Source organism: Oncorhynchus kisutch, linkage group LG22, assembly GCF_002021735.2.
Source record: "Oncorhynchus kisutch isolate 150728-3 linkage group LG22, Okis_V2, whole genome shotgun sequence".
In the NCBI taxonomy this organism is placed as follows: domain Eukaryota; kingdom Metazoa; phylum Chordata; class Actinopteri; order Salmoniformes; family Salmonidae; genus Oncorhynchus; species Oncorhynchus kisutch.
The window spans coordinates 10,717,138-10,735,243 of NC_034195.2; the positions used below are offsets into that span (position 1 = coordinate 10,717,138).

General features: G+C 42.3%; 1 protein-coding gene across 1 annotated transcript; it reads left to right on the top strand.

Moving 5' to 3' along the window:
• Positions 1-1,526: 1,526 nt before the first annotated feature.
• LOC109867666 (histone H4 transcription factor-like) lies at positions 1,527-16,398 on the top strand. Its single transcript, XM_031802182.1, is given in 10 exon segments — positions 1,527-1,530; positions 13,717-13,943; positions 14,201-14,312; positions 14,548-14,620; positions 14,622-14,695; positions 14,822-14,899; positions 15,006-15,126; positions 15,345-15,483; positions 15,711-15,835; positions 16,062-16,398. Coding segments are annotated over 10 exon segments (1,290 nt in total).
• Positions 16,399-18,106: the final 1,708 nt, after the last annotated feature.

The window sequence follows — 18,106 nt, forward strand, 5'->3', positions numbered from 1 at the left end:
TCTTCTTCGGTGAAGTTTATCAGCGGTTGGCATCCAACGTTATGGTGCAATACTTGCCTAGTTAAATAAATCAAAATACCGCCAACCACTGTACTCAGTGTGAGGAGACCGTCCCTCCTCAGATATCACATTTATTTTGGGAGATTGTAAAATATATTTTAATTCAAGACAGGATAAATATATTGTTTCAGGTGATAATAAACATGTTTAATTTAGTTACTTTTTCCTCAACTTTATATCAACTCAAGCTAGATTGCACTGCAGAGCAACTAGCTCTTTAGAAGCAAATATTTTTTTTAACTACCCAAGATAGACCATATCCTGTCGTTTCCAATGGGAGGCAAGTGAGCTGAGTAGATGGGATCAAGTGCGGAGATGTGTTTTTCAAAGTCGCATTTATTGGTCTATCAGATATCAGTCAGATGGCTTAGTTACTTAAATTAAATAAACCGTCATCATATTCAAATGAAGCTCAAATGAGATGCAGATGTTGGACTGGACTGAGATTTGGAGAAGAGGGAAGAGAAGAGGGTATGCAATGCTTTTCCAACAATCTGGAAGGAGTTCCCACATATGCTTAGCACTTTTTGGCTGCTTTTCCTTCACTCTGCGGTCCAACTCAACCCAAACCATCTCAATTGGGTTGAGGTCGAGTGATTGTGTAGGCCAGATCATCTGATGCTGCACTCCATCACTCTTCTTCTTGGTCAAATTGCCCTTACACAGCCGGGAGGTGTCCTGTCCTATTGAAAAACAAATAATAGTGGGACTAAGTGCATACCAGATGTGATGGCGTATCGCTGCAGAATGCTGTGGTAGCCATGCTTGTTAAGTGTGCCTTGAATTGTAAATAAATCACTGACAGTGTCACCAGCAAAGCACCCCCACACCATCACACCTCCTCCAGTGCTTCATGGTGGGAACCACACATGCGGAGGTCATCCGTTCACCTACTCTGCGTCTCACAAAGACAAGGCTGTTGGATCCAAAAATCTCAAATTTGGACTCATCAGACCAAAGGACAATTTTCCACTGGTCTAATTTCCATTGCTCGTGTTTCTTGGCCAGAGCAAGTAATCTTCTTATTGGTGTCCTTTTGCCTTTAGTAGTGGAATCTTTGCAGCAATTCGACCATGAAGGCCTGATTCATGCAGTCTCCACTGAACAGTTGATTTTGAGATATGTCTGTTACTTGAACTCTGTGAAGCATTTATTTGGGCTGCAATTTCGGAGGCTGGTAACTCTAATGAACTTATCCTCTGCAGCAGAGGCAGTGGCGATTTTAGCATGTAAATCTTGGTGGGGCAACAAACAAAAAAAAGGCTAAATTAATAGGTGAAAATAAACCAAATTATTAGGGTGAGGCACATTGAATGCCGTTTGGGTCTTTGTGTGTCAAAAAAAAGATACACATCATAACACTATTTGACGCGCTAAATAAGCTTTTAATTTGAAACGTCAAATAACACAATTCTATTATAGAATGTTGTGTGTGCTGAATTTGCACGTGCAAGCCAAGCACCCACATGGGTAGGCAGAGCCTTCCATAAAAATGAAGCTCTATAGGAGAAAGCCCTGACTCCAGCTGTTTGCTTAGAAATTCTAGGGACAATTTGGCATTTCTAGGGAGTTTTTCCTAGCCACCGTGCTTCTACACCTGCATTGCTTGCTATTTGGGGTTTTAGGCTGGGTTTCTGTACAGCACTTTGAGATATCAGCTGATGTAAGAAGGGCTATATAAATACATTTGATTTGATTTGATTACTACTATCAGTAGCACTGTCAAAGCTGTACAAAAAAGTTAGTAAACAAGCACACACTGACCAGGAACGATATGTTTACAATACCTCCGTTGGTGAAAATAGACCAAATTATAATAGTGAGGCACATGGGCTACTAACAGCTTACTACACAACATACACTTAGTATTACTTTCTTAGCTACTGTGGGAGCAAAACTCATGACTATGATTACATTTCCATTATTAGCAGCATATAGGCTGTCCACTTTGAAGAGCTGACACTGAATGGCTATATAAGGAATGGAATATATATGACCAGGGCCTGCTACCATTATAACCTAAACGTGGGTGTTAACAAGCAAGAACTGAGATGGAAAGATAATGGTGGAGGAAGGTCAAGGGAAGCTATTTTCATATAGAGGGAGGGGACTCTATACGTTATGCAGAGACAGAATACTATAAAGGCAGGGCTCTGTGATATGAGAACACTACATGACACATACAGTGGGGCAAAAAAGTATTTAGTCAGCCACCAATTGTGCAAGTTCTCCCACTTAAAAAGATGAGAGAGGCCTGTAATTTTCATCATAGGTACACTTCAACTATGACAGACAAAATGAGGGGAAAAAATCCAGAAAATCACATTGTAGGATTTTTTATGAATTTATTTTCAAATTATGGTGGAAAATAAGTATTTGGTCAATAACAAAGGTTTATCTCAATACTTTGTTATATACTGTATATACTGTACTCTATATCATCTACTGCATCTTTATGTAATACATGTATCACTAGCCACTTTAACTATGCCACTTTGTTTACATACCCTACATTACTCGTCTCATATGTATATACTGTAATCGATACCATCTACTGCATCTTGCCTATGCCGCTCTGTAGCATCACTTATTCATATATTTATGTACATATTCTTTATCCCTTTACACTTGTGTGTATAAGGTAGTAGTTTTGGAATTGTTAGGTTAGATTACTCATTGGTTATTACTGCATTGTCTGAACTAGAAGCACAAGCATTTCGCTACACTCACATTAACATCTGCTGACCATGTGTATGTGACAAATACATTTGATTTGATTTGATTTACCAAATGCCAATGACCAAAAGCCTACTTCCAAAGTTGTGGCAAAATGGCTTAAGGACAACAAAGTCAAGGTACTGGAGTGGACATCACAAAGCCCTGACCTCCATCCTATAGAATATTTGTGGGCAGAACTGAAAAAGCATGTGCGAGCAAGGAGGCCTACAAACCTGACTCAGTTACACCAGCTCTGACAGGAGGAATAGGCCAAAATTCACCCAACTTATTGTGGGAAGCTTGTGGAAGGCTACCCAAAATGTTTGACTCAAGTTAAACAATTTAAAGGCACTGCTACAAAATACTAATTGAGTGTATGTAAACTTCTGACCCACTGGGAATGTGATGAAAGAAATAAAAGCTGAAATAAATCATTCTCTCTGCTATTATTCTGACATTTCACGTTCTTAAAATAAAAGTGATGATCATAACTGACCGAAGACAGGGAATTTCTACCTGGATTAAATGTCAGGAATTGTGAAAAACTGAGTTTTTAAATGTATTTGGCTAAGGTGTATGTAAACTTCTGACTTCAGGTTAGTCGAGCTAATTGGAGGTAATATGTACATGTAGGTATAGTTAATGTCACTATGCATAGATGATAAACAGAGAGTAGCAGCAGCGTAAAAGAGGGGTGGGGGGTGTGGGACACACACACACAATGCAAATAGTCTGGGTAGCCATTTGATTACCTGTTCAGGAGTCTTATGGCTTAGGGGTGGTTAAAACTGTTGAAAAGCCTTTTGGTCCTAGACTTGGTGCTCCAGTACCTCTTGCCATGCGGTAGCAGACAGAACAGTCTATGACTGGGGTGGCTGGGGTCTTAGGGACCTTTCTCTGACACCTCCTGGTTTAGAGGTCCTGGATGGGAGGCAGCTTGGCCCCGGTGATGTACTGGGCCACACGCACTACCCTCTGTAGTGCCTTGCGGTCGGAGGCCGAGCAGTTGCCGTACAAGGCAGTGATTGCTCTCGATGTTGCAGCTGTAGAACCTTTTGAGGATATGAGGACCCATGCCAAATCTTTTTAGTTTCCTGAGGGGGAATAGGCCCTCTTCATGACTGTCTTTGTGTGTTTGGACCATTCTAGTTTGTTGGGGATGCGGACACCAAGCAACTTGAAGCTCTCAACCTGCTCCACCACAGCCCTGTCGATGAGAATGGGGGAGTGCTCGGTCCTCCTTTTTCTGTAGTCCACAATCATCTTGTTCTGATTACGTTGAGGGATAGGTTGTTATTCTGGCACCACCCGGCCAGGTCTCTGACCTCCACCCTATAGGCTGTCTCGTCATTGTCGGTGATCAGTGTTTAGTCCCAGGATCCTTAGCATAGTGATGAGCTTGAGGGCACTTTGGTGTTGAACACTGAGCTGTAGTCAATGAATAGTATTCTCACGTAAGTGTTCCTACTGTCCAGGTGGGAAAGGGCAGTGTGGAGTGCAATAGAGATTGCATCATCTGTGGATCTGTTTCGGCGGTATACAAATTGGAGTGGGTCTAGGGTTTCTGGGATAATGGTGTTAATGTGAGCAATGACCAGCTTTTCAAAGCACGTCATGGCTACGGACGTGAGTGCTATGGGTCTATAGTAATTTAGGCAGGATACCTTAGTGTTCTTGGGCACAGGGACTATGGTGGTTTGCTTGAAACTTGTTGGTATTACAGACTCAATCAAGGACATGTTGAAAATGTCAGTGAAGACACCTGCCAGTTGGTCAGCGCATGCCCAGAGCACATGTCCTGGTAATCCGTTATGGCCCCGCGGCCTTGTGAATGTTGACCTGTTTAAAGGTCTTACTCACGTAGGCTATGTAGAGCGTGATCACACAGTCGTCCGGGAACAGCTGATGCTCTCATGCATGCCTCAGTGTTGCTTGCCTCGAAGCGAGCATAGAAGTGATTTAGCTCAACTGCCAGGCTCATGTCACTGGGCAGCTCGCGGCCTTCGTATAGTCTGTACAGTTTGCAGGCCCTGCCACATAAGACAAGCGTCGGAGCCGGTGTAATACGATACCATCTTAGTCCTGTACTGGCGCTATGCCTGTTTGATGGTTCCTCAGAGGGCATTGCGGGACTTCTTAAAAGCTTCCGGGTTAGAGTCCCACACCTTGAAAGCTGTGGCACTACCCTTTAGCTCAGTGCGAATGTTTCCTGTAATCCATGGCTTCTGGTTGGGGTATGTACGTACAGTCACTGTGGGGATGACGTCCTCGATGCACTTAGTGATAAAGCCAGTGACTGATGTGGTGTACTCCTCAATGCCTTCGGAAGAATCCCGGAACATAACCCAGTTTGTGCTAGCAAAACAGTCCTGTAGTTTAGCATCTGCTTCATCTGTCAACTTTTTTATAAACCGAGTCACTGGTGCTTCCTGCTTTAATTTTTGCTTGTAAGCAGGAATCAGAAGGATAGACTTGTGGTCAAATTTGCCAAATGGAGGGCGAGGGAGACCTTTGTACGCTCTCTTTATTCAGTCTACAGTGGTCTACAGCTCTGTAGACAAGAGCAAAATCACACAATTCTCCCCAAAGCTAAACAACAAAAAAAATCACACAACCCTCCCCTTTTTTGGACCACCCCATTAAATGTATAACTGTCCCTTACTCCTCTCTAACTGGGGGAGATATCAGTGGGTCACAGGTCAGCAAACATGTAGAGCCAGGTCACTCTCAGATTCCTTGATTATTGCTTCACCTCTCCCTTTTTGCGTTAAAATGGGTCTGTTTACTAGACTGTGAGCTGAGAATAACTTCAGTTCTTCAAAGAAAAAGGGATGGTGAAAAATCATGCCCCTCTAGAACATTGCAATTAATTGATAGAATCCAGAATCTCAACTTGGTCTCAGAGCATTTTGTATTATTCTGTATGTAAATCCGGTCAAACACTTTTAGTATGATATCTTACGTTTAGTATGCTTACATAAGATATATGGTTACTGTATATATAAGGTACTGGTTGGGGTAGATGGGTGGGCGAGTTTGAATCTCGTCACAGACAACTTTAGCATTTTAGCTAATTAGCAGCTTTTTAAATACTACATTTTAGCTACTTTGCACCTACTTAGCATGTTAGCTAACCCTTCCCCTAACCTTAACTATTTTAGCTAACACTTCACCTAACCCTAACCTTAACCCTTTTAGCTAACTCCTAAACTTTTGCAGATTCGTATTGTAAAATAAAATATTGTGAGTTTTGAAAATTTATAACTTAATACATTTAGAAATTCGTAACATATCATATGAAATGGGTAATGGACATCCACAAATGAATACATACCATACGAAACGTAACATATCATATTAAATGGGGTGTCTCAGATTTACATTCAGAATAATATGAAATGCTCTGAGACCAGGTTGAGAATCTGCATTTAGTATGGGAAATTTACTTAGTTCTGGATGAACGATGAAGCACTAAATCACAATCATACAGTGCTGAAAAGAAACACAGCAGGGCCATGTCAAGGTCCAAACCAAGAATATATCGAGGATTTCTTCTCTTTGTGACACAGACATATTGAGGATATCTGTAGTTATTCTCTGAGGAGTTTAAAGCCTTACTTTAATTCTAGAGGAGTTGAGGGTGGAGAGAACTCAGGAGTAATAGGGGTGCGATTACAAGAGCTCAGTGGTGGAAAAAGTACCCAATTGTCATACTTGAGTAAAAGTAACAATACCTTAATAGAAAGTTACTCAATTAAAAAGGAAGTCTAAAAGTCTAAAAGTATTTGGTTTTAAATATACTTAAGTATCAAAAGTAAATGTAATCGCTAAAATATACTTAAATATCAAAAGTAAAAAGTATTTATCATTTCAAATTCCTTATATTAAGCAAAGCTGACGCTAAAATATACTTAAATATCAAAAGTAAAAAGTATATATCATTTCAAATTCCTTATATTAAGAAAAGCTGACAGCACCATTTTTTTGTTTTAAAAATGTACGGCTTGCCAGGGGCACACTCCAACACTTAGACATTATTTTAAAAAGATGCATTTGTGTCAAGTGAGTCCGTCAGACCGTCAAGTGAGTCCGCCTGAAGTAGGTGAATTTCACAATTTTCCTGTCCTGCTAAGCATTCAAAATGTAAAGAGTACTTTGGGTTGTCGGGGGAAAATGTATGGAGTAAAAAGTACAATATTTTCTTTAGTAATGTAGTGAAGTAAAAGTTGTCAAAAATATAAATAGTAAAGCCAAGTACAGATACCCCCCAAAAACTACTTAAGTAGTACTTTAAAGTAGTTTTACTTTACACCACTGCAAGAGCTAGATGAATATACCAAAACTTTTCCTTGTATTATTGGTTAGGAGGTGTATTTTTACAAACTTAAAACGTTTTTTCTCAATCCATAATGTATTTGTAAGCTTTGCCTTCATAATGTTAGGATCATTTGACACTGGGTTAATTCTGCTGGTTGTAAGAATGTAAATACAAGTGTACAATACTTGATGATGTGTTTTACGTTTGTAATGGAATGTTTAAACCAGGAAATAAATAAGTGCTCAGAACAAATCACTTCCTTAATGAAATTGTTATTTCATAATTTTGAGTCTAATGCCGAATATAGGCACTACTGTTTTCAGAGGTCAATTTTCCAGTCGTACCCATCTCGCCCATGGAACCGCCTTACGTGATTGGCCAAGACATAATTGGGCTGACTTTTAGTGAAAGTCCAGTGGACACTGACTATGAAGTGATTTCTGATTGGAGCTCAGAAACACACCAGGAAACGTTTGGCTAACAACATCCAGGTAGCTAGCGGTTTTGTAGATGTGTTTATTCTTAGTCTAAATAACTGAGCAATTGTGTTTTGGACTTTTCAACATGATCACATTCGTTGTAACGATATCAGAACACTGTTGTCACACGTTCCCTTGATCCTGACTAGTCTCCCAGTCCCTGCCGCTAAAAAACATCCCCACAGCATGATTCTGCAACCACCATGCTTCGCCGTAGGGATGGTGCCAGGTTTCCTCCAGATGTGATGCTTGGCATTCAGGCCAAAGAGTTAAATCTTGGTTTCATCAGATCAGATAATCTTGATTCTCATGGCCTGAGAGTCCTTTAGGTGCCTTTTGGCGAACTCCAAGCGGGCTGTCATGTGACTTTTACTAAGGAGTGATTTACGTCTGGCCAATTTACAATAAATACCTAATTGGTATAGTGCTGCAGAGATGCATGTCCTTCTAGAAGGTTCTCCCATCTCCACAGAGGAGCTCTGGAGCTCTGTCGGAGTGACCATCGGGTTCTTGGTCACCTCCCTTACCAAGGCCCTTTTACCCCGCTTGCTCAGCTTCCAGACTTCTTCCATTTGCAAACATTTCTAAAAACCTGTTTTCGCTTTGGCATTATAGTCACATTATGGTATTGTTTCTAGACTGATGAGGAAAAACAACAAAACAAAATGTAGAAAAGGGGAAGGTGTCTGAATACTTTCCGAATGCACTGTTATCCTGTTAGAGCTTTTGTGACGAATCCACTGCAGTTTTTCAGGTGCAACGTCTATGGTCATGTAGCAGCAGTATTTAGGAGGGAGATACCAAGATGTGGGAATTATACAGGAGGGCATGGGACAGAGGATTGTGTAGTTTCGGTAGATAAAGTTGTAGGGGTGACCATGTTGCTGGGGCAAGGAAGTGTCTGGTGCGAGAGAGGCAGGTGGAGGTATATTCTTGAACATTTTTACTTTACTGAGTACATTCCTAAATAAAACAATTATTTTTACTCCATACATTGTCCCTGACACCCAAAAGTACTTGTTCCATTTTGAATGCTTAGCAGGAGGAGGACTGTTACGGTGACCGAATTACTGCCACACCGATGATCACGAGTCATGAGGGCAGTCAAATTCCACGTGAATGTTTAATCACAATAATTAGGCTCCTTCAAGCTTTGCTGCTGCTGCTGGTCATTAGTAGCCTACTAAACATACTAATTGCCTGGTGCGCCGCACACTATTGTCCCACTAATCACTCTGACATCATTGCAAATGTGATCAAAAATCTAATCAAACACTTCATGACAGCTCATGTTGCGCAACATTTCTAAAGGCAATGCGTGATACTTTAATAGAGGCCATTCTCTATTACTCTAAGTATTTGATCACCTACCAACCAGTAAGAATTCTGGCTCTCACAGACCTGTTAGTTTTTCTTTAAGGAGGATGTTCTCCACTCCATTACCTGTATTAACTTCATATGGCTGCAGGGGCAGTATTGATTAGCTTGGATGAAAAGCTGTGCTAAGCTGTGTTTTCCTATATTGCGCTTGTGATTTCATGAATATAAATATTTGTAGTAATATTTATTAAAGGTAACGCTATGCTATTCAGCGGTTGTTGATGACACTTATCCCGATAGGGGGATTGCAGCCATAACAAGTTAACTGCACCTGTTTGAACTCATTACCTGTATAAATGACACCTGTCCACACACTCAATCAAACCGACTCCAACCTCTCCACAATGGCCAAGACCAGAGAGCTGTGTAAGGACATCAGGGATAAAATTGTAGACCTGCACAAGGCTGAAATGGGCTACAGGACAATAGGCAAGCAGCTTGGTGAGAAGGCAACTACTGTTGGCTCAATTATTATAAAATGGAAGAAGTTCAAGATGACGGTCAATCACCCTCGGTCTGGGGCTCCATGCAAGATCTCACCTCGTGGGGCATCAATGATCATGAGGAAGGTGAGGGATCAGCCCAGAACTACACGGCAGGACCTGGTCAGTGACCTGAAGAGAGCTGGGACCACAGTCTCAAAGAAAACCATTAGTAACACACCACATCCCACTGTGAAGCATAGAGGTGGAAACATCATTCTTTGGGGATGCTTTTGCGCAAGGGGACAAGATGACTGCACCGTATTGAGGGGAGGATGGATGGGGCCATGTATCGCAAGATCTTGGCCAACAACCTCCTTCCCTCAGTAAGAGCATTGAAGATGGGTCGTGGCTGGGTCTTCCAGCATGATAACGACCCGAAACACTCAGCCAGGGCATCTAAGGAGTGGCTCCGTAAAAAGCATCTCAAGGTCCTGGAGTGGACTAGCCAGTCTCCAGACCTGAACCCAATAGAAAATCTTTGGAGGGAGCTGAAAGTCCTTATTGCCCAGCGACAGCCCCGAAACCTGAAGGATCTGGAGGAGGTCTGTATGGAGGAGTGGGCCAAAATCCCTGCTGCAGTGTGTGCAAACCTGGTCAAGAACTACAGGAAACGTATGATCTCTGTAATTGCAAACACAGGTTTCTGTACCAAATATTAAGTTCTGCTTTTCTGATGTATCAGATACTTATGTCATGCAATAAAATGCAAATTAATTACTTAAAAATCATAGTGTGATTTTCTGGATTTTTGTTTTAGATTCCGTCTCTCACAGTTGAAGTGTACCTATGATAAAAAATTACAGACCTCTACATGCTTTGTCGGAAACACTGCTGATTTTGCAGTTTATCAAATACTTGTTCTCCCCACTGTATGTAAAGACCAGATTAGATCAAGAACAGTCTGATGGGTGACAATATTATCATATCATTTGTGAATGATTACATTATCACTTGTGAACGATGCCAGGCTTGTGTGTGAGAATCTGTGCATGCCTTTTTTGTTGTCTGAAAATGGAGAAAGTTCAGCACTGTTGCTACTCTCCCTAAGAGTGGCCATCCTGTAAAGATGACTGCAAGAGCACAGCGCAGATTGCTCAATGAGGTAAAGAAGAATCCTAGTGTCAGCTAAACACTTACAGAAATCTCTGGAACATGCTAACATCTCTGTTGATGAGTCTATGATACGTAAAACACTAAACAATAATTGTGTTCAGGGGAGGACACCACGGAAGAAGCCACTGCTGTCAAAAAAAAACATTTCCGCACGTCTGAAGTTCGCAAAAGAGCACCTGGATGTTCCATAGTGCTACTGGCAAAATATTCTGTGCAGGACAGATTAAACTAAAGTTTAGTTGTTTTGGAAGGAACACACAACACTGGAGAAAAAAAGGCACAGCACACCAACATCAAAACCTCATCTCAACTGTAAAGTATGGTGGAGGGAGCATCATGGTTTGGGCTGCTTTGCTATCTCAGGGCATGGACAGTTTGCTCTCATTGCGGAACAATTATTTCCTATGTTTATCAAGACATTTTGCAGGAGAATGTTAGGCTATATGTCCGCCAATTGAAGCTCAACAGAAGTTGGGTAATGCAACAGGACAACGACCCAAAACACAGTAGTAAATCAACAACCGAATGGCTTCAACAGAAGAAAATACGCCTTCTGGTGTGGCCCGCTCTATAGGTCATGCCACAGCATCTCAATCGGGATAGACCTCATCCCGATTTAAGATGCGGTGGCATGACCTATAGAGCGGTTCACACCAGACATCCCAAGAATATTGCTGAACTGAAACAGTTTTGTAAAGATGAATGGTCCAAAATTCCTCCTGTGCAAGTCTGATCCGCAACTACAGAAAACCGTTTGGTTTAGGTTATTCAATCAAATGTATTTATTAAGCCCTTTTTACATCCGTCGACGTCACAAAGTGCTATACAGAAACCTATCCTAAGAGAGGATTAATGAAATCCGGGGTTCACATACTTTTCCACCCTACAGCCGTGGCACAAATAAGGACACAAATATTAATTTTTACAAAGTCTAGTGCCTCAGTTTGTATGATGGCGATTTGCATATACTCCAGAATGTTATGAAGAGTGATCAGATGAATTGCAATTAATTGCAAACTCCCTCTTTGCCATGCAAATGAACTGAATCCCCCAAAAACTTTTCCACTGCATTTCAGCCCTGCCACAAAAGGACCAGCTGACATCATGTCAGTGATTCTCTTGTTAACACAGGTGTGAGTGTTGATGAGGACAAGGCTGGAGATCACTCTGTCATGCTGATTGAGTTCGAGTAACAGACTGGAAGCTTCAAAATGAGGGTGGTGCTTGGAATCATTGTTCTTCCTCTGTCAACCGTGGTTACCTGCATGGAAACGTGCCGTCATCATTGCTTTGCACAAAAAGGGCTTCACAGGAAAGGATATTGCTGCCAGTAAGATTGCACCTAAATCAACCATTTAAGAACTTCAAGGAGAGCGGTTCAATTGTTGTGAAGAAGGCTTCAGGGCGCCCAAGAAAGTTCAGCAAGCACCAGGACCGTCTCATAAAGTTGATTCAGCTGTGGGATCGGGGCACCACCAGTACAGCGCTTGCTCAGGAATGGCAGCAGGTGTGAGTGCAACTGCACGCACAGTGAGGTGAAGACTTTTGGAGGATGGCCTGGTGTCAAGAAGGTCAGCAAAGAAGCCACTTCTCTCCAGGAAAAACATCAGGGACAGACTGATATTCTGCAAAAGGTACAGGGATTGGACTGCTGAGGACTGGGGTAAAGTAATTTTCTCTGAATCCTCTTTCCGATTGTTTGGGGCATCCGGAAAAAAGCTTGTCCGGAGAAGACAAGGTGAGCGCTACCATCCAGTCCTGTGTCATGCCAACAGTAAAGCATCCTGAGACCATTCATGTGTGGGGTTGCTTCTCAGCCAAGGGATGGGCTCACTCACAAGTTTGCCTAAGAACACAGCCATGAATATAGAATGGTACCAACACATCCTCAGAGAGCAACTTCTCCCAACTATCCAGGAACAGTTTGGTGACGAACAATGCCTTTTCCATTATGATGGAGCACCTTGCCAAAAGGTGGCTCGGGGAACAATACTAAGTGGCTCGGGGTGGCTCAGGGAACAAAACATCGATATTTTGGGTCCATGGCCAGGAAACTCCCCAGACCCTAATCCAATTGAGAACTTGTGGTCAATCCCCAAGAGGCGGGTGGATAAACAAAAACCCACAAATTCTGACAAACTCCAAGCATTGATAATGCAAGAATGGGCTGCCATCAGTCAGGATGTGGCCAGAAGTTAATTGATAGCATGCCAGGGCAGATTGCAGAGGTCTTGAAAAAGAAGGGTCAACACTGCAAATATTGACTCTTTGCATCAACTCCATGTAATTGTCAATAAAAGCCTTTGACAGTTATGAAATGCTTGTAATTATACTTCAGTATTCCATGGTAACATCTGACAAAGATATCTAAAGACACTGAATTAGCAAACTTTGGAAATTAATATTTGTGTCGTTCTCAACTTTTGGCCACGAATGTACACTGAATATTTACACGGTGTGTTCAATAAAGACATGAACATGTATAATTGTGTGTTTATTAGATTAAGCAGACTGTTTTTGTCTGTTGTGAAAAGTTTCAGAAGAAAGTTCTTTGTTTCTGGCCAATCTGAGCCTGTAATCCAACCCACAAATGCTGATGCTCCAGATACTCAACTAGTCTAAAGAAGGCCCATTTTATTGCTGCTTTTTAGAACAGTTTTCAGCTGTGCTAACAACTGCAAAAGGGGTTTCTAATGATCAATAAGCCTTTTAAAATTATTAACTTGGATTAGCTAACACAATGTGCCATTGGAACACTGGAGTGATGGTTGCTGATAATGGGCCTATGTAGATATTACATAAAAAATCTGCTGTTTCCAGCTATAATAGTAATTTACAACATTAACAATGTCTACACTGTATTTATGATCAATTTGATGTTATTTTAATGGACAAAAAATGTGCTTTTCTTTCAAAAACAAGAATTTCTAAGTGACCCCACTTTGTAACGTAACAAAGTGGAAAAAGTCAAGGGTGTGAATACTTTCCGAATGCACTGTAAACAGTGTACATCATGACTGTCTTCCACAATTATGGGATAATAATGTTGACCGAACCCTGAGTTTATATTTTGAATTTCGTGGTCACAAATTTAAATTCATATTTCTTGTTTGTTTTTCTCTTGTTTTGTTTGTTTGTTTTCATGTCTCTTGTTTGTCACTAGAGGAGCACAGTTGCATATGGAAAGACTGTGGTTTCTGTTCTGTGGAGAGTGCTGAGGAGTTGAAGCGCCACGTCTATTTCCACTGTTACCACACCAAGCTGAAGCAGTGGGGCCGGGGGGTACTCAAGGCCCAGCCCAGCCTCGGCACCTGCACCATTGGCCTCCACAACCGCAACATCGTGCCTGACATCAGAGACAACTTCATCTGCCAGTGGGACCAATGTGAGGTGAGACGCTGTTAGTGTGGGTCATATCTAGCTTAGATGTGAAGCTTGTGGACAGTCATAGCATTAAGCCAGGCATAGACAAGGGACATGCACAGAACACACACAGCTCTTTTCTTTAGATGGGTTTAGGTTCTATTCAAGTGGATGAAGCACATCAGGTTAAGTGGGGAAGTTATCAGATCATGTACTTTTGTTGGTCTTACTCTCATAGTAACGGTCTTTGACAGTAACACGTCTTTTTGTATGTGTGTTTGCAGCAACCCTCTCTGGTCAACCCAGAGTGGTTCTACCGCCATGTGGAGATGCACAGCATGTGTATGGACGTACCCTCTGCTGAGAATGAGACATTGGTGTGCTGTGGCTGGAAGGGTGAGTCCTCTGACCCCTGTCAAGATGGTAGTATAGAATATAGCAGCTTACAACTATTCAGGAGAAACCAAGAGGTGACTGAGTCTTTCAGTTGGTGTGTAGTTTTTTTATTATCTTGGCATTGACTGTGGATAAAATAGGTAAGAGCAGGGTTGGCCTATAACCGGCTGTAATGATACCTGGAACCACAACTGAGAATATCAACTGTACTTACTTTCCCCTGACTTTTCTCCAGACTGCGAGGCCAGGTTTAAAGGGCGTTTTAAGCTGCGGGAGCACCTGCGGAGCCACACTGGGGAGAAGGTGGTGGCCAATCTGTGGAGGGATGTTTGCCAACAACACCAAGTTCTTTGACCACATCAGACGGCAGACCACCATCGAGGGTGAGAGGGGAAGGTCAGGGGTGGATTGAATTAATGGCTTTGCTAACATTGTGGAGTATAACCCAATAACATATTTACTACTTAATGACTGTCTTGTGTGTGTGTTCCTGCCCTTGCCTCTCGTAGGTCAGAGGTTCCAGTGCTCCCACTGCTCCAAGTGCTTTGCAACGGAGAGACCACTGAGGGACCACATGAGGAATCATGGTCAGTCCCTTGAACTCCCTTCTTTGGATTTACACGTTGATCTATCGTTTGCTGCCGAGTAGTGCTGTGTTCTGATCTGTTCCTTTCTATCCCTATCTGCTGTTAGTGAACCACTACAAGTGTCCATTGTGTGACATGACCTGCCCGTCCCCCTCATCGCTGCGGAACCACGTCAAGTTCCGCCACAGCAACGAGAAGCCTTACAGCTGTGAATACTGCGAGTACAGGTAGATTAGGTAGATACTAAAGTAATTCCCTGGACTCCCGGTCTATAGGATAAGCCGACACTATCCCTATTTGACAGAGATGATGTCTATACTTTATTATAAAAGGCAATTAATTATATTTAAGAAGTACCTGTTTAGTGTGGTCAAGTGTTAACAATTGCCTGAATGTTAGTAAAAGGTGACCCATCATAACCCATCTTTCCTGTGGTGTGTGTCAGCTGTAAAAACCTTATCGACCTTCGTAAACACCTGGACACCCACAGCACTGAGCCGGCCTACAGCTGTGACCTCACTAACTGTGACTACACCACACGCTCACTGCACTCCATCAAGAACCACTACAAGAAAGTACATGAGGTGAGAGACAGAGATGTCAACATTTTTATACTTTTCACTCTGCTGAGCCAAGGTAAGCTATACTGGACAGGCCTAGTTATGCATCCACCATAGTTTGCTGGAACTGTGCTGAAAATAACTATTTGAAGCCCTGTTGTGCAAGTCAGCCATGTAAAGACAACTCTAATGTATGCGCTCAAAGCCTAAACTCTATTTGAAGATGTTTACCTTTTGTGTTGACAACTCAGGGAGATTTTGTGGCTCGCTACAAGTGTCATGTCTGTGAGCAGTGCTTCACTAGGGGAAACAACCTCACTGCCCACCTCCGCAAGAAGCACCAGTTCAAATGGCCCTCCGGACACCCACGATTCAGGTACCAACTACTGAGCCATTCAACATGGCAAACAGAACATTTATAGCCAGTATACTAGGACAACCAATTTGAAAGTGCATGTGGTTGAGATCTCATTCTATATAAGTAGTTTGGCTCCAGAATCATTAGTGGGTGAATGGGAATGAATGAGAACGTCTGAGCCTATTTGGATCAGCATTTTGGTCTTGTGGCTAACTATTCTTTCTCCCTTCCCTCTCTCTCCCAGGTATAAGAAACACGAGGACGGCTTTATGCGTCTGCAGCTGATTCGCTATGAGAGCATGGAGCTGACAGAGCAACTGATGAGAGAGAGACCGGAGGGGGAGGAGGGAGAGGACGCTTCCCAGACAGATAGCTTGGGGCCTGGGGAGGACGAGGAGGATGCCAGAGCGGTAGCACACTCCACGGACGTACAGGTGGAGATGAGAGGGGTGCTGTTGGGTGGGGTGGGGGATCAGGGGGAGGGGGTGTTCTATGTTCTGACTAGTGGTGACCCGTCTCAGGCAGGGGAGGACACTGTGATGCTACAGGACACTGCTCAGCAGCTGGGCATGCAGGTATAACTATTACAACCCCTTACACATACTGCTTCTCTCATGGCTCTCGCATCTGGGCAGTGACGCAGCACAGAGAGGCACCAGGACGGGAGAGCTGCACCTGTCACTGGGCACACCTGTCTGAGTGTGAGGAGGAGGACCTCTTCTTCCTCTTCTTATCTGCCCTCAGTGCAGGACGCACTCATCACGGCACACATTTTAGAAGATGTGGAGTTGAACTGAAGAGGTGTTTTCCAACAACTGATCCATCATTTGTGGAGACCCAGACAGTTGCTATGTTGTGCATCATAAAATGTTTTGAGCTAAGCTGAAGGGACTAGATAGGGGTAGCCTATATTATAATGCAGGATAAATCAATGAACCAGCTAACTTGCCTAAATGTGACTATTTTCAGGAAACTAGCCCTATGTCAAGCGTCACTACTTCACAGGAGGCATTTGAACTAAACTTTGATTTTTGTTGGCAGAAATGTGTTCTGGAACATGTGAACTTTCATGTACCTTTTAATAACAAATGTGTATGCCATCTGTAAATAGGAATAAAATACGAGCCATGGAAAAAGACAGGAACCTTCCCTCTAGCCATGATTGGCTGGATATGCCCAGAGATGAGTTTGGATTGGTCTGCCATGTAGTCTGCTTCTGTCTATAACATGAGCTGCTCAGTATAGTATGTGTAGGTAATCCTTTCTAACATGTATTTTTGTTTTAAAGATATTACAAAGAACTGCAAAAGTGTTGCTAATGCTCTCCACTTTCTGGAGGACCGAGTTCAGTAGAATGTCCAGTGGAAGCAGAGTATGATAGCTAAGGAGATATGCAAATATACAGAGTGAGTCGAAAAGAAAAACTGTAAATTCTATATGCAGGAAATCCTATTTTAATAATGGACATGGTAAGAATTGACTACCAAAGTGCGAGTCAATTCCCATGACACCTTCTAGCAAAAAACAGAAAAGCGATTTCTTCATTCATTTATTCCATAGGATATTTTTTAGATTCACTTAAAATAAGGTCTGTGTTTCGTGTAGGCTTACACCGCCTTGCCAATTTTACTGTGATGAACTGTGTAGATATCCATAGGACAAGGTAACTCTGATCAATATTGGCTAAATATAAGCTAAGATCCTTTTTTATGTAGAGTGGATTTATGAAAATATTTTTGAAAAACATTACCTTATCCTAGTGAGATTTACACGGGTATCAAAACGCCGAGGCGGTTTAAGCCTGCACGAAACACAGACCTTATTTGAAGTAGATCAAGACATTCTCTATGGAAGACATGAACGGTAAAATAATGAAGGAACCCCTTTCAATTTCAGCCGCAAGTTATTACAGGAGTTATAACGCGTCGACTATTTCTCTCTAAACCATATACCTTTGACTATTACGAGCCTGCTGCTGCCTACCACCCCTCAGTCAGACTGCTCTATCAAATACGAGCCTTAGGTCAAATCCGGAAACTATCACCTCAAACAAACGTTTATTCCGTTCCGTATTTTATCTAACGGGTGGCATCCATGAGTCTAAATATTCCTGTTACATTGCACAACCTTCAATGTTATGTCATAATTACGTAAAATTCTGGCAAATTAGTTCGCAAAGAGCCAGGCAGCCCAAACTGTTGCATATACCCTGACTCTGCGTGCAATGAACGCAAGAGAAGTGACACAATTTCACCTGGTTAATATTGCCTGCTAACCTGGATTTCTTTT